Source organism: Balaenoptera ricei, chromosome 16 (genome assembly GCF_028023285.1).
Source record: "Balaenoptera ricei isolate mBalRic1 chromosome 16, mBalRic1.hap2, whole genome shotgun sequence".
Taxonomy (NCBI): domain Eukaryota; kingdom Metazoa; phylum Chordata; class Mammalia; order Artiodactyla; family Balaenopteridae; genus Balaenoptera; species Balaenoptera ricei.
This window is the reverse complement of record NC_082654.1, coordinates 113025670-113044061: the sequence shown is the minus strand read 5'-3', so window position 1 is coordinate 113044061 and position 18392 is coordinate 113025670. Positions and strand designations below refer to the sequence as shown.

The 18392-nt window shown below is 38.7% G+C and overlaps 1 protein-coding gene across 1 annotated transcript in view; it reads right to left on the bottom strand.

The window, feature by feature from the left end:
• RYR2 (ryanodine receptor 2) overlaps nt 1-18392 on the bottom strand; it is a 772975-nt gene that overhangs the window by 323785 nt on the left and 430798 nt on the right. Inside the window, exon 17 of the mRNA XM_059899659.1 lies at nt 17660-17755. Within this exon, the coding sequence (XP_059755642.1) occupies nt 17660-17755 (96 nt within the window). The remainder of the gene's footprint in view (nt 1-17659; nt 17756-18392) is intronic.

Here is an 18392-nt window from a genome sequence, read left to right as displayed (position 1 = left end):
CAAAACCTGAAAAAGAAGGGTAATATTTTTAGGTATTAGCTATCAGAGAATATAAAATGGAATACATCTTCTCTTAAAGTCTAAAACAGAAATTAGAAAATAAGTCTCATTATCAGAATTTTTAGTGTGAACTTGAAAAGCTAAATGGGTACATGTATATTTATTTTTTCAGAGCAAGCCTGCCTTGTCAACAGTGAGAATGTAGTTCATTTGTAGCAATTAGACATAACACTTAGAAAGTGTGATCTCTGTCTGAGAGCTACTGTCTGACATCTCTGAGAGTATTGAGAAGGGTCCCAGAGGAACCTTGTAGATAGGTTTATTCATTCCAAATGGAGATCACTTTCTTGCAAAAGAAATGTAAAGTGCTCAGGTTTACAAATGGTAGAGTATAGAAGTAATTCACTATTACTGTCACAACTGACACTTGATCCAAACCAAGACAAGGGCTGTTAATACTAATTTCTTCACCAATGACTTAATTTTTTGAAATATAAATGCATATTCAATGAAAAAATACCCCAAAAGGTAAGTTAATTTTTGGTGTGGTTCAAAATCTGTTGCTGTATTTCAACAATCCGTGCCTGTTAAAAATCAAAGAGAGCAGAAAATAATAATACAACAAGCTGGTGGATAAATTAGATTTTTATATAAGGGTATGGAAACTATTTCTGCTATTATTAAAAAGGTAAGCAACAAAATAAACTCCATCATTCCAAGCTAAAAGAAACTAAAATAACAGAAAGGGAACAGCATTTTTTTTTTTTTTTTTTTGGCTGTACCATGCGGCATGTGGGATCTCAGTTCCCTGACCAGGGGTGGAACCCACGCTCCCTGCAGTGGAAGCGCAGAGTCTTAACCACTGGACCGCCAGGGAAGTCCCGGGAAAAGCATTTTTAATAGATTAGTCATATGTTATCCTGATGTTTTTGTTTTTTTGTTTCCTCCCTATTACTTATTACTATAGAACACGTGGATGCCTATGTTTATAAATAAAGTTGTACTGTGTTTACACGCACATTTGTTCACATATCTTCTTGGAACTAAAAGTATGACCCTGCAGCACTGCATCCTAACTAATGGAGCTCATTTCACTTTCCTGGAGGTTTATAGTAGAAAATGTTTCTTAGTCTCGAAAACAAGAGAAATAAACAAAACAATACAAATGGTGCTCTTGCATTAAAAAGGCAGAGCTAGGGAAGAGATATGGGAACATATGTATATGTATAACTGACTCACTTTGTCATAAAGCATAAAACTAACACACCATTGTAAAACAATTATACTTCAATAAAGATGTTTAAAAAAAAAAAAAAAAAAGGCAGAGCTGAGCGGCTGCAACAACAAAGTCCTATAGTCCCAGAACCTAAAATATTTACTATCTGGTCTTTTACAGAAAGAGTTTGCCAATCTCTGCTATAAAATATAATCATTAAGAAAAAACCAAGTAGAAGATCAAGAAAAATAAATCCTTTGTGTAAATAAACATTCACGAAAGCCCACAGCGTTCATTCATAAACCTAAATATATCAGAAAAGATTAAAGGCTAGATTTTTGGAAAGAACAGCACGTATCACAAAATGCAAGAATGGCAATGTGAAAATAAATCTCTGATTTTTCTCATATTCAGCCTATTCTAATGGAAGGGTTTTAGAATTTTGGGTTTAACATTAAATTTTTTTTTCAGTGGGGCCAGGTCAGAGCCAACAAATAAACACCTAGATGAAAAGAACTACTGCCTCTAATGTTGACAATAAAAAGTCAGAGAAAACTATTTTTAATTTTAACTGTTGGAATAAACTGCAAATAAACTGCTTTTACTTTTTATAGCAAGAAATTCCTAAAGGAAAACAATTGGAAACACCAAGAGATATTTTCAAAAATAAAAACTAGCCAAACTGCTTCATGTGTATATTTAAATTATATATAAATATAATATATATAATAATATATATTATTATATAATATATATTATTAATAATATAATATATATAAATGTATATATTATTATATATGCCTCAAACACTTAGGTAAAAAAAATGAGACAGAGAAACAGTGCTTAATATTAAGTGGCAATAGTTGACTAAAGATGATTTGACATTTAAAATTTAAATTCACTGAGTAAGACCCAGGAATGGCAACAGTACGTAACACTTATGGTCAGATTCTCAAAGAAAAGTTGTAAAGCTTGGTAGATCATAACAGGATTACCGGAATGAAAGAATTATGAACATGCTACAAAGTGTAAAATAAAAAATAAAAACCCACCCAAACCAGTAAGACAAAACATTTTGGTAAGTTTAATAAATTTATGGAAATGATTCATGAAATTTTAATAATAACACAGAAATGCATAATGTATAATGTAAACTTTTAAGAGTAAATACAAAATTGTATATATATTAGGACTGCAACTATGTATACTTATTTACATAGTTGAAGTCCTAATAAAAACACCAGAAGTTATTACATCAGGATGTTAGTGCTAGTTATTGCTCGACTATGAGGGAGACCCTTGAACAACATGGGTTTGAACTGCACAAGTCCACTTACACACGGATTTTTTTTTTTTCACTAAATACATACCAGAGTGCTACGTGATCCACAGTTTTTCAATCCATGGATGTGGAACTGTGGATACAGAGCCAACTGTAAAGATATACATGGATTTTCAACAGCCCAGAGAGTCGGCACCCCCAAACCCTGTGTTGTTCAAGGGTCAACTGTACTTCTATTCCAATCCTACATACACTCTATGATGTGAGCACACCTAACTCTTAAAGTAAGAAACATTTCTAGGTCCTGGTTCAAGGTAGTGATATTGGAGGATTCTAAACTCAACTCCTCCCAAGAATATACCATATCTCCATGTATATATGGAACAATTTCCTCTGCAAGAAACTCAAAACTTAACTGAGTGAATCCTATACATCAGGCAAACACAACAAAAAACCCCACACTGAATCAGGTAGGAGAGGCTGAGACACAATCTCGCTATAAACCCCACTCCCAAGCAGCAACCCACAATCGGCAAGTAACAACCCCGAGCTTCTCCCTGAGTAGCAAAGGGTTTGGAACCCCATATCTGGCACCCCTGCTTTAAGACCTGCACCTGAGAGCAAGCCCACAAAACATCTAGCTTTGAGAGCCAATGGGGCTTGCACCCACAAGACCCATGAGGCTGTAGCAAATTGAGAAAAAGTCCCTAAAGGGGCAGCAGGAACTCACCTACCCCAGGGCCCAGCACAGAGGCAGCCAAAAGTACCCAGTCTTTCTGTAAAAGGCTTATGTGCTTACCTTAAAGCTTTGGCCTGAGGGGCAGGCATCTAATTTAACACAAACCTGGGGACCAACTGAAATTCTCTCCAGAGATGGAGGTCGGCGGGCACCACCTTTGTGCTCCCCAACTGACTTGCTTCAGCTCGTGGGTATCTCCTAGAGGGAGCTTCTGTGCATGACTGGTGCCCCAGTTTTACATCTAGTGCCCTGATGCACAGGGACGCCCCTTCATCACCTGGCTGTGATGGCCAGCAGGGCCTGTGCTCGTGTGTTCCATGAAAGCATAACACCCTGCCCAGGGCACCGAACAGACAGAGCCAACTGAAACCCACCCCCAATTTTCTGTAAAAAGGCGTATTTGCTGTCTTGGAGCTTTGGCTGGAGGGGAAGGTTTCTGGTCTGGCATACATCTCAAGACCCCAGATCATCGGTGTCTCTGAGAAAGGAGCTTGCGTACATGTCTGACGCACCAGCTCTTATGGCTGTGAACCAAAGGACACATCCCTTGACAGCTTGGCTCTGGTGCCAGTGGGGCTTATGTTCAAGGCTTCAATGGGACAGTAGCAAAGAAAGAAGCAGTTCTTACCTAGCTATCAGCCCAGGATTTGACACTGAGAGAGCAGACAGAAACGCCCATCTCCCAGTCTTCCCCTGAATGAGGTATATTTGCATATTTTAAAGGCTGCTGCCTGAGGGTCTGGCTTTCAATCAGCCTGAATCTAGGTTCTGAGATCCTCCTCTTTGAGGTGCTGACAGGTCTTGGCATACTCTCTAAAAATAAAGAAACCAACCCATCTATATGCTGCCTACAAGAGACTCACTTCAGATGTAAGGACACACACAGACTCAAAGACAACAGATGGAAAAAGAGATTTCAGACAAATGGAGACCAAAGAAAGCTGGGATATCTATACATATATCAGACAAAATACACTTTAAGACAAAGACTGTAATAAGAGACAAAGAAGGTCATTATATAATGATAAAGGGGTCAATCCAACAAGAGGATATAATGTTCATACATATTTATGCACCCAACATAGGAGCAACTGAACATATAAAGCAAATATAAACAGACCTAAAGGGAGAAACAGATAGTAGTACAATAATAGTAGGAGACTTTAATGGCCCAATTTCATCAATGGAGAGATCATCCAGACAGAAAAGCAGTATGGAAAACTGCCCTTAAACGACGCGCCAGACCAGATGAACTGAACTAACATATACAGAACATTCCAACAAAAAGAAACAGAATACACATTCTTCTCAAGCACACGTGGAGCATTCTCCAGGATAGATAATATGCTGGGCCACAAAACAAGTCTTAATAAATTTAAGAAGATTAAAATCATATCAAGCATCATTTCTGACCACAATGGTATGAAACTAGAAATTAGTTACAAGAAGAAAACTGGAATATTCACAAATATGTGGAGATCAAACAACAGGCTACTCAACAACCAGTGGGTGAAAGAGGAAATCAAAAGAAAAAGCAAAAAAGAGAGCAGCAAATGAAAATGGAAATACAACATACCAAAACTTATGGGATGCAGCAAAGGCAGTTCTAAGAGGGAAATTCACAGTGATAAATGCCTATAATGAGAAAAATCTCAAATAAACCACTTAACTTTACACTTCAACAAACTAGAAAAAGAAGAAACAAAGCCCAAGTTAGTACAAGGTAGAAAATAACAAAGATCAAAGTGGAAATCAATGAAATAGAGACTAAAAGACAACAGAGAAGGTCAATTTAACTAAAAGCTGGCTTTTGGAAAAGATGAACAAAACAGACAAACCTTTAGCTAGACTCACCAAGAGAAAAAGAGAAGGGACTCAAATAAATAAAATCAGAAATGAAAGAGGAGATGTTACAACTGATACCACAGAAACAAATTGGGAAATGTGTTAAAAAAAATGAATTCTTAGAAACATAAAATGCACCAAAACTGAATTATGAAGAAACAGAAATTGTGAGTAAACTGATTAATAGTAAGAAGATTGAATTAGTAACCAAAAACCTCCCAACAAACACAAGTCCAGGACCAGTTGGCTTCACTGATGAATTCTACCTAACATTTAAAGAAGAATTAATATAATCCTTCTCAATCTCTTCCAAAAAACAGAAGAGAAGGGAACACTTCCGAACTCATTTTATAAGGCCAGCATTACTGTGATACCAAAAACAGACAAGGACACCACAAGAAAAGAAAATTGCAGGTCAATATCCCTGATGAACACAGATGTAAAAATCCTCAACAAAATATAACCAAAACAAATTCAACAATACATTAAAAGCATGTCAGTCCCTCTTCTAGATGGTTTAACCTTCCTTTATTGCCTCAATTCCCACCACTTCCTCCTACGAAGAATGATTAATACATACTTTTACTTAAATATTAATCATAAATATTTATTAAGTACCTACCAGGCACTGTTCCAAGCAATGGAGATGAGCAGTAAACAAGGCCTGCAAAGCCCTGGTGGCGCTTGTAGGATCTTTCTCACCTTCAACCCTTCGCACATATTAATCTCAGATTTAAACACACTTTCCTTTTCTGAGACTGCAACATCTGAACCATCTTGCTAAGGCAAAAAGTCACCTTATTTGGTGAGTCTTTACTAACGTCCGGGGATGAATTATTCCTTCTTTGCAGTATTGATCACATTTTATTAAAATTATTTACTTTCATTTCAATCTCATGAGACAGTGAGACAGTGAGCCCTTAAGGGCAGGGACTGGCTTAACTGTGCCTAATGCAAAACTGAGGGGCAAGGCATTATACGTATAATACAAGCAACATTCAGCTATTTGCCTGAAAACTTGAATGGCTGTAACTTTCTGAATTATTTATATTCTCATGAGCAAGAAAAATCTCTGAGGATACAACAAAATGGCTGGAAAGAACTTAACGGTAATGGGAGCATCCAAGTGCTGGGATGGTAGAGAATATTCCTCACCTTGTTTTCTGTAATCAAAGTACAATGGCCCAGTTTGCTTTTTATCGATAGACTTACACGTTTGTTTCCTGGCTTCCAAAACTGGGGAATCTCTCCATCTGGGATCAAAGTTGACTGTGCTATTTTCTATTCACAGGTCATGCCCAGGGCTGTCCGCGGTTGGACAAAATTTGTCGAGGGTCTGTATGGAAAAAACTGGAAACAAGCCACAGAGCAGAAGTGCTGTATTTGGTCTGACTTTACCTACCAGGAGGAATCTAGTCTGGGGATTTCACCTCAGACCAAGTAGGCACAAGCTCCCTGGTGAACCTCGTCCACTTGAGAGAAGGAGTGAATAGAATCAGACTTGGAGCCACTCCAGCATAGAAGGCCAATGAGGAGCTAGAGCAAGCCATGGTACTTGGGCTCCCAGTGTCGTCACAGGACAACAAGGAGAACCAACTGACCTGGAAAGCACAATGTCAATCCCCCCAGGACATTATTTTCTCACCTATGGTCACAAGAGTTTTGCAAAATAAAACAAAATTAAAATAATCCCAGAACACTGAGGTAGATGTAGGTTTAGATGGAACCTAGTTCCCAATGCATTAGGGGTAACATGGGTGTGATTCAGATTTGAGAGAAAGGAATTATCACTTACATCTCTACTGCAAGCAACTCCAGAAGGAGTCCATGGCCTCAGCTGAAGATTTCAACATGGAAACCCCTTGGGCTAAGCTAGTGGTGAGCAAACAGGAAGGCTTCAACCTGGGCGCTAACTGGTGTGAATCACACTGCTCCCTAGTTACGGAAACACTGGGGACAGGGCACATGCAAAACACACAGAAGGGTGGCATCCATTGTAGGATCAGGGACAGTTATAATTAGAGAAACCACGCATTCCAAATTATTCCAACCACAGGCTGCTTTTTTCTCTTCTCTCTTTCTAGGAGTTAAGATTTTTTGCAACGTTTCGGTCAGACCTTGTTATTAGTGTCCCCAGGGCTCACTGAAGGCAAAAGGAAATAAGGAAATTTCTATTTTCGCCCTGGGTAACGAAATTTAAACTAAGCGACACAACACGTAAAAAGACTGGGGGAAAGACACTGGGAAATGACAGAAAAGAAAACATGAAAATGCACAAACGTGAAACAAGCAGACCAAAGCTATCTATAGAGGTTACGGGAGATTGTTTCCGGATGCAGTAACAAGATATGCAGTAGACTGTCATGCTTTTAACAGAGGGACTGGTCTACTCAATATTTACAAGGCTTAATGAGGAAATATAATAATGAGATACCATCAATACTCTGCTGTTTTATGTGCTGTTTACAAACACAGTCTAAAGGCAACGTGCCCAGATTTTAGTCCTGGCAGATTTTAGGCACATTACTTAACCTGTCTATGCTCCAGTGTCCCCGTCTCTAAAATGGGGACAATAATGGTGCCCACCCTGGGGGTCTGTTGTGAGAATATGTGGAAAGCATTTAGAACAGGGCCTGGATCCAAGCAGTGCTATATGATCACCTGCTATTATTTTATGGTTAACATAAAAGACAAATAAAGTGAAATAAAAAGGATCAACAGGGAAACATTATAAATATGCTTCTTTTTAAACAGAGGCTAAAAATTAAAAAACAGGGAAAGGTAGGGAAATGCCGAATGGACAACACTGATTAGAAGAAAAATTCAGGGAAAATATTTATTGATCAGCAGGAAGAAATGAAATAAAGGTTAGTTATTAAAATAAAACTAGTTAAGGTAGTATATCCGGGACTGCGGTAAGAGAGCAAGAAGGGCAAGTAGACTCAACTGCAGAAAATTTTTCTTTCTTGAGACAGCAGGACTGTTGGGCCAAAAATACAGTGAAAGATTAACCAAGTAGCCTTACCACCTTACGAATGCTAAAATAAGGCATAAAGCACTCCTGGTGGACAGGAATCCCTTCTCATGATATTATTACCATTATGAGAAAAGAAAAATATGCAAATAATCACTGGTTAGAGAGAGCAGAAGACAAGTCCAGCTAGCGCCATGTTAACTAAACGTCCGAGGAGTCTGGGAGTTTTTGGGGTACACACCAAATGTGAAGCCATGAAAGAAAGAATCTGACAGGTGTAAAGGGCTGCATTTGTACCTGGGCCTGTGCATTTGAGAGGGTTCCGTAGAGACACACATCTGCTGTTTTGTTCCACTACTTTAAACTAAACTGCCAATAAGTCACAACTCACATATCCCATCCAAGCCATCCTTCTTTCATGGGTGGGCACGAACATGGAACTAGAAATGGCAGAAACATCTAGTTTGAACGGGTTGGGAGCTCAGTTGGCCCTCACCCAGAACAAATAGCAGGAGTTGAATAATGAACCAGTATTTAGCATAATTACAACACATCTTTTTTAACATTTACAGTGAATTTTGCAGGTTACAGATTGAAGCGCTGAGACAGGAATAATTTGTTATTATACCGTTGTATGGGTATAAATTTGAATTCAAGGAACCATTTCAGTTTCAGTATGAGATGAACTGCTAAATTTATTTTTTTCACTTTTTAAAACAAATAGAGAGGGAGAAAAGAAAAAAGAAGTAATACAAATTTTGCTTTCTTTCCATAACAGAGGGCTAACTTGTGAAATAAATAGGAGTCACCCTAAATAGGGTTTCTGTATCTCACTCAAATAGAGAAAGAAAAATGAATTAAATTGACATCAATATTGAAATATATAAAGGCTTAAAAATAATGATCTTAAGAGATATGGTCACAAGCCAAATTAGGAAAACACATAATGGCATATACTTATAATTTATAATAATGGTTTTGAGGCTAGAGAAGAAAATGGTCTCATTAAATCCTGAGCTAACATAAAGCTGAGAGGGAGAGAAAAGTGACAGGAATGAGATTAAAAATATAACAGAACTTGACAAAAATAGGAAAATGAGAGGAAAATTAATAAAAATGGAAGTTAGTCAAGGTAAAGGTATTGTTGCACTGTTATTCATATACAGAAAGGCAGAATATTAGGAATGCCTTAGCAAGAAAATCAAAAAAGTTGGACCTAGGGCATTTTCTTGGAAGACAAGATGAACATGAGTCAAAAGTTTCCCATGGTAAATTAGCTGAAATAAAACACATAAAAAGAGTAATGTAATTATAATGTACCATCCTGCCTTAGTTAGGCCTCTGATGGTTTGCTGCCTTCAGTTTAGGGAGCAATGATTTATAAAAGATAGACAAACTACAGAAGTTAAAGGACAGCTAAAAGAAGAAAAGAAAATGTCAATTAAAGGCAGTTTATGATACAACAGAGATAAATAATAATGTTAGAAATTTTACACTATATAAATATATGTTTGTATAAATTGTCATGTCTCAAGGCCTATGAAGTGCTGAGTGCCAGACAAGACATCATCAATACTTTAAGACAGTCTTATCTTGCTATTTATTTATTTTTTCATTTATTTGTTCATTTATCACTGAGTACATAAAATGGGCCATTCTCAGTGTTAGGTCCTGGGTATGAGTAAAGTACAGAGCAAAAATTGATACAAGCCCTGCTCTTGTCAAGTTCACAGACCATGCAAGTTCAATTCTAACTCCATTACTTTCTTCGATCTTAAAAAAATTACCTCTGAGCTTCTTATCCTCAGATTCTTCATTTATAAAATGGAAATTATAATGGAACATACCTTATAGGGTTACTGGGGGAATCCAGTGAAATAATACATATGACATTCTCAGCACAGTGCCCTAAATTAAGATTTCCTTGGCCACACAATGCAGTCATTAAAATGTATACAAATCCAACAACAGTGTCTCTCTGTGAAATATTAGTATCTATAGAAATTCTGGCAGGTGTAATTAACTGCTCTAATGCCTTCTAAATAAATATTTAGAAGATCTACACATTTCGGCATCTTCAAGATGGATTTCTCCAGGACAAGAGAAATACAGATTAATCAACTCTTCAAAAAGATACTTGCCTCAAAGCAGCAAATATTTATTGAGAAAATTATTTTGGGCAGAAATGTAAAATGATCATAGCATGTGCCTGAGCTTTATGTCAATTTTGAAAGTTCTCTTGCAGCATGAGGAAAAGTCAGGGGCATTCTTTCCGATAAGCACAAAAGAAACAAATACAAAGGGATAGAATAAACTAATTCTGATACTTGGCAAGTGTGAAAAAAGGGGAAGGAGAAAAGTTACACGATACATCATTTAATGAAAAAACACAATTTCAGATAGGGTGTTAAGTGCAGAATGGTATGCAGTCCTGAGATATATCAATATGCACGGAGAAGAGAACAGCTTAAAAATGCTGTTTAAAAGTGGATATAGTTTTAGGAGGGTAAGCAACTGCTCCAGACCAGAGAATATCAGAAAGTACTGGCAGAGAACTTCAAAATACTTAGTCACATGGTGGAGAGTAGTATTTTAGATCATTCACTTCTAAACTGCATTGTGTAATGTGATTCAAGAGAGCAAATGAAAGAGGGGACACAGTGCGGTGATGCCCAAGAAGGCCAGCCGGGTGAGGATACCCCCCAAAATCACTTCCACCTCAGAAATTCTACAAATCTCTGTCAACTGAGCTGGTCTATGTATATGAAAGGGTTATTATTCTCCCTCATGGTATTAGAAGAATACAATTGCACATAATCATTTGCTTCCCCCCACCAGAGGGGCGTCTATCATGAAGGGGAAGAGCATGAAATAGAGCCACACTGCAAGTGACACAGTGTAATTACTTCACCAAAGATGACACTAAAGAATATTTAATAACCAGAATGGCATGAGCAAAACTCAAACAGACGAGACACTGGCATTAAACAGTCATCTACCAGCAGCAAAGCAGAAGAGCTGATGTAAATCAATTATACTTCGATAAAATTTTTGAAAAAAACGAAAAAGCGCTGAAACGTCAGTTCTGTCTATGACAATGAGACAGAAGTTTAGTACCTGAAGAGGACTAGAAACCGACCAGGTGAAGTGCAGAGATCACTGTGGTTTTGTTTTTAATAAGCAGTTTTTCTCAAGTGAGCCCTCCCTGCATAATATAGTTTCTCTGAGACAAGACTCCCTCTTTTATTCCTCTCGCTAACCAGGATTTTGTAGAATGCCCCCCTAAAGGGAGGTGTACAGAGAAAAATACAATAAGTAAAAGTGGGGAACACTCCCATCTGCAAACCAACCGTGGAGAATCTAAGGAAGCAGGATGGAAACATGAATTCCAGGAACCGCCCAAGAAAACCCCTGGGAGACAAAGGCTCTCGCGAATTGGTGGGAGGTGGCAGCTGCAGCGTGGATGGAGACCAGGCACCCAGGACAGGGGAGACAAGTGTAAGGGTGCCATAAAACAACGGCTTGCCCTTGGCTGCAAAATCGGCAGCAGCAGCCCACGCCACTGGGGCCAGTGTGGGGTAATGTCAGGAGAGCACTACAGCCCTCCAAGGTCAGGGAAGTGACCAAAACAGGTGCCAACTGACCCCTGCCCTTGGGCAATCAACCTTTCACATGTCTCTCATCTAAATATTCAGCTGACTGGTTAATTAAAGCCTAGGGAGACCACCTCTGTATATTATGCTCCTTTCTGGGGTTTAAAGTCCTGGCCTACAAAAGCCATCTCTTTATAAAAGCCAGGGATGCTCTCAGCCTGGATACTTCTGGTATCCTTCACACTTTAATGCCTACTGCTAGAAATTAGTGATGTGGTTAAATGGTAACTATGGAAAATGATTATAAAATCAATTCTATGTTGCAAAGCACTAAATTTTTTTTCTCAAATATGAGATAGTTGAAGATTTTTTTCAAGAACCATTTTCTAGAAATGTAATTTGCCATCAATCCCACAAATGGGTTTTTAGAAAAGCATTCTGAAAAGGATACAGATTTTGGATAACCTAGCGACTTGGATCTTGTTTGCATTCAGAAAAGAATGTTCTCATTCATTTGGACTTTACTTTGGGGAATTCTTTCTTCATTTTTCACATTGCTGGTGAGATATTTCAAAATACAGGAGGCCCTCCAAATCCGGATCTCTGTCCCCTCTTTTTTCTTTCCAGCTACAACTTAACGCTTTACTGAGAAAGGAAGAAGTATGGCTGTATACTAAGTTTTCTAGCATCATTCAAAAGTGAGTAATTTTGACAAGGGTCTTAGTTAACTATGATTTTTTTTAATTAATTTATTTTATTTTTATATTTTATTTTATTTTTTGGCTGCACTGGGTCTTCGTCGCTGCACGCGGGCTTCCTCTAGTTGCCGCGAGCGGGGACTACTCTTCGTTGCGGTGTGCGGGCTTCTCCTTTTGGTGGCTTCTCGTTGCGGAGCACGGGCTCTAGGTGTGTGGGCTTCAGTAGCTGTGGCGCGCGGGCTCAGTAGTTGTGGCTCGCGGGCTCTAGAGAGCAGGCTCAGTAGTTGTGGGGCACGGGCTTAGTTGCTCCGCGGCATGTGGGATCTTCCCGGACCAGGGCTCGAACCCGTGTCCCCTACATTGGCAGGTGGATTCTTAACCACTATGCCACCAGGGAAGCCCCTTAGCTAACTATTAAATTAGTAACCTTTAATTTCTAATACATGATTTCAAACATTTAGAGGGGATATCTTTGAAAAATGTATTCTCTGCTTCCCTGTCTTAAGTGACTCCTCAGCATTAAACGTCATTTACATATCCTGATGACCCAAGATCATTATTTAAAACACCAATCACTGTAATGTGCTCTAGGTGAATCTCTGGATGCAAATGGATGATTATGGTGTGGGTTACAGAGTCAAACACATATTCATCCCGAGAGCTATCATAATAGATTTTCTTTAAAAGGTCTCCAATATCATCATGATTCTGATTTAGTGCTTCTTATAAGGTTCAGGTACATAAACTCCTGGGTTTAACAGAGCTGACTTTCTGCAAAATCAAAAGCTTTCAATCAAGAGCTAAAGTTGCCTTCTCCATGGCTATCTCCTAGAACACTGTCCCTTTCTCTGTTAGCATTAGTGCTGTTTGAATTGTTGGTATCACTTAAAAAGGTTAGCTATGATTTCTGCATCCCTAACAGTGGATCTCATATAATATCCTGTGAACTCATATTCTTCCTAACTCAATTGCTCACACCTAAGTAGATACTAAGGTGGGAGAGTTTCCTACACACAAGATTCTGGGACAGATTATTCCACTGGTTACAAATTTTTCCCTTTGAAAAATGATGAGCTTATGCTTTGCAAGAAATAGTTGTGCCACCTTTGGAAGCTTTAAACTATCATGTTTCCAGGTAGCAAAAGCTGGATTCGACATGAGCGCAAAGCTTTGGCAATTCATGACCACTCAAAGCCCCTTATCCTGCTTAACCCCAGACGGAACTTCATTCATGGCACTTGCTAAGAGTGGGAGGAATTGGCAGGAATCCCTAAGAAGGCCATTTTGATCCCTGCAAAACTATCTAAGGGAATAGACTGTGTAAAAAATAAGACTTAGAAAAAATATGCAGCCTCCTGACCAGCGGACTGTTCTTAGCCATCTCTTTTTTTTTTTTTTAATATTTATTTATGTATTTATTTGGCTGCACCAGGTCTTAGTTGTGGCATGTGGGATCTAGTTCCCTGACCAGGGATCGAACCCAGGCCCCCTGCATTGGGATCGTGGAGTCTTAACCACTGGACCACAAGGGAAGTCCCTAGCCATCTCTTGAAATGCTCAAAAACTATTTCAAGGGTTAAGAACATCCTAAAGAAACACCCAGCCTTCAGAAATACATCAACTCAATCAGTGTACTTGCTCATACAAGTCTTTTGTCTTTTCAATTAAATTTGACCCAGAGACATAGTCACACATGAAGTCTGGGCCAATGTCCGATTTATCTCCCCTCCCCCACAAGAAATTCATAGTGGTTGCTCTTAAAAACTGATCAGATATTCTAAGAAGGCTTTATGCAGTAGCGATACTGGTCAACTTTAGATAATGCAGAATGTGAACAAAAAAATCAGCTGCCTCTTTATATCATATAATGAAAGAGCAGACGCTGCCAGGGCCCTGGTCAGACTCTCATCCTCTCCATTCAGTGAACACTGCCTGATTTCCAACTGCCAGCGTCTGCATTTCTTTGCTTCGAGATTTGTTGTGACCACAGTGGTAGCCGGAGGAGCCCCAGAACTAACGTCTCCAGGGAGCAGCTCCAACCAATGACAGAAGAGAAGCTGGTTATTAACACTCCAACCCCCCTCGCCCCTCAGGTGGGATAACTCTGAGGCATGGGTCCGCGGAATCACCCCAACCCCAAGTAGCTCCAGATTCCCACGGCAGTAACCTGCTTATCAACGCACCCTCTCTGGCCCCTTCTCTACCTTGGCTCATGTCCACTCACGCCCCAAATAAACTTGCCCTTTGACCCTTGTCTCAAGGTCTACTTCTGGTGGAACCCAAACTAAGGTAAGCTTTTTCACTAACACATCCTTTTGTTGACTCTTTTCATGTCTTCATCAGATTTCTACTTAAGTTTAAACCAGTTTATTTTGAGTTTTGTCCATTGCCCTTTTCTGAAGGCAACTGAGAGCTCGTAGACCCCCAGCTCTGCTCTGCTGCTCATATACAGACACAGAAGCTACTCGTACAGCTGGGAGATTGACAAGCAGAGGAGAGTGTGTATTCAGCAATCCCAGATAGAGAGAAACTAAGATGATGCATATGGAAGCACTCAGTAAACAATACAGCATGATTGAAATACATTTATATTATTTCTGTGTGTGCATATACATATATATGCATGTCCTTATTGTTACTGTCTCTTTTAAAAACTAAGCAACATTCTACTTCCTCCAGGGGAAAAAACGCAGTTCACTAAAAGAATAAATGTAACTACAGCAGAGAAACCTGTTCAGTGAAAAAAATTTTAGATACTTAAAAACTAGGAGGCTACAAGGTAGAGTGAACATATTTCAAGCCTGATGTGAGGGAGCTAGTTTTCATCTTGGCTATAAAAATTAATTCCAGCATCTCAAAGCAGTCGTTTCAAGGTTCTATGCCTCAATTTTCTTCCTCCAAAGTGAGAATGTTAGGTGAAGCATTCTCTAAGGGTCCTTCCTACTGTTGACTTTCACCCTGCTCTCTCAGGGCACAGGCCTTCTATTTTAAGTAGAAATGCCTGCGACCAACACCTGGATTGGGAAATGATCATAGCAAGTAGCGATTTGTAGCCAATGGAACTGTGCCTGTAACTGACTAAACTGAAGACTGTAAACATTGGACTCTGTGTGGCAGAGCTTGAAACCATATGCAAAAGCCTCTGTGTCCCTGTCCTTTGAAGTAAAAGGCTTTTGCTTTAGTCTCTCAGGCCTCCCTTAAGTCTCAAAAGGCTGGCTCAAGAGTTAAAGATTAGGAAGTGTGAAGATGCAAAAACAAAGAACAGCCTTGGGCCCGGAAACTAGTAACAATTTAGACTATACATCTGCCACATAGCAGAATCACCAAACTCCCAGTTCCCTGAAATATACAGATAAAGGCCCGACACACATTCCTAGATTGTTTTTATAGGAAGCAGACCCCAACTAGATGAAAATTGCTGACCGCAAGCGCATAAACTCAACAGTGTTTGAAACCAGAAGGTTGATGATGCTTGAAACTTCACCTTGAAGCCAACCAATCCGAGACCCGTGCATGAGCTGATCACACACCCTGCAGCCCCCTCCCTCACAATGCCTTCCCTGAAAGCCATTGGGAAGCTCGAGTCTTTTGAGTGTGAGCTGCCTGTTCTCCTGGCTTGGTGTGCTGCAATAAACGCTGCACTTTCCTTCACCACAACCCAGTGTCGGTAGACTGGCTTTACTGCATGCCAGTGAACGAACCCAAGTTTGGTCCTGTAACAAGCTTAAAGGATGCTCTGCTCTGTTGTTTCCTTCTCTCTCTCTCCTCTTTTCCTTTGAGCTTTTTTTGCTGTGCATTTTTTATAAAAGTGAAGCAGCTGATTTGTCCAGAATTCATACTGCATCCTGAAGGTTGCTCTGTTCCTTTCTCTTTCCAGATACTCCCTGGGCCAGGGAAAGAGACCAGCATACTTCTTGTATCTACTGGAGCTTGCCAACAATTCTAGATGCTTTGAACCAAGAATTTATCCATTTTGCAATCCCTGCCATCATCTTACTACTATTTGATCACTTCCTCCTAGTAGCGAATCAGTTTTTCCTTATTGAATATACTCCATATTGATTCATAGTCATCTCATTCATGCTGTGATACCCTGAAAACGCTTGTCTCATAATTCTTGCACCTTTTTTACCTCAACAATCTCCTTTCCTATTTTTGCCACCCAACAACCCAGGAATGCCTCAGAACTCATTGTTACTCAAATTTCTCTTAACTTAGATTTAAGTTCCTGAATCTTGAACTTTGAAATTTCACTCTGTGACTTAAAAGTAACCTCCTTTGATCATAGCTATCTGTTCTTCTACCTCTCTATCCATTCAGTTCCAACAAACCTGTCCCTGAGTGGGTCTTTATCATGAAAAATCATGGAATTATTTCTGTATTGACAGGTATATTATTTAGTGAATTCAAACTGTCATTCATTCAATCAACAAATACTATTAAGCCCCTACTAAGTGCCAGATGTTATGGCAGGTCCAGAGAATACAAAGATCAATAAAACCAAGGCCCTACCTTCAAGGAGTTCACTACTAATGTAGGAGATGGACAGGAAAAATAAATAACAGAAATGGGCAGTAGTGCTATAGAAGGGCAGCTAATGGAACACTATGCAAACAGATGGAGGAGCAACAGATTCAGTTTGGGGTGTCCCTGAGGCAATCTGCGGTGCCAGAGTTCAGGCAGGCCTGGTAAGCACAGGTACATCTCCACAACAATGTAAAAGTAACATACTTGTTAGAGACAGATGTATCAGATTTATTGCCTTTAACTATTTTACAATGATGCAGACTGTTTATTGGTATTTATTAAATCCCTTTAAAATAAACTATTGTGCTACATGATTTGGAAAACTAATTTTTTTTCCATATCTGTCCACATAATCATTTGAAGACAAGTTAAAAATGTGAATTCCAAACCAATCCTTTTTTTTCAAATTCAATTCACTTAAACTAAAGAACAATAACAATTCACCCAAACCAATCCTTTTATATGTATGGTATTGTAATGTACTAATGTATTAGTACATTAGGAATAATTGATTTGAAAAGTAATGGGAATTCTGGCTCTTCAGTGGCTTTCCGAACTTCGTTCTTTTTTAAATGTAAATGAAGATACATACGGTCAGACTGCTTTTCAGAAATAACTAATGAAAATACCAATGATTTTAGCAATCAGTAAACTTTCTAACCTAGTAAAAGGAAAACGTTTATATTGCACTGAATCTCAGTTTTTAATGTCTTAAGGGACGTAAAATAGAAAAAAAAAACAAACAGGAATAATATATCACAAAAAGGAGATAGTGGAAAACATACCAGAAGAAGCTTCCAGTCTTTCCAATCGGCTGATTAACCAGTCGAGGGAGCCAGAAAATTGAGCACAGTTTTTACGATTTCCTCTAATTAGAGCCGCTGCAAAACAAAAAGTAGATTTCACAGTTACGTGATTTTCTAGTTCAAAACCAAAGTAAGCTAATAGTAGCCATAAAATGTTGGATCAAAAACAAAATACCTTTATTTTATACCTAAAACGCATACAAGTACACACATATATACATACACAAAAATTGAGACATTAAAAAAAGAACTGATATTTATTAATGGAGACTGAAAAAACTACTGCTTATTAGAAGGACTATATTTTGAGAAAGTAACATTTCATATTGGAAAGTCATAATGAAGGGTAATGGAAAAACCAGTGTCCTGGGAGTTTCCTCACTTGGATTCTAATACTCCTTTCTTTTAATGAGCTGTGAGACTAAATTATTTAATTCCCCTAGAGCTCAATTTTCTCACCTATATAATGAAGAAGTTAAGATAACATCAGTTTACCAGAAAATGTGGCACAAAATACTAGGAGATAGAACTGGTAACTAAGTTGTAACAGACACGCAAAGAGATATCATTAAATGTTACAGGAAAAAGAGGGTGGGAGGGCAGATGGCTAGTAAGTTTGAAAACCATTTTTCCCCCTGTATCTCTTCTTTCCATTTAGAGATTCACAAGGCACATTAAAGACTCTAAGAACTAACCCCTGCAATAAAGTCAT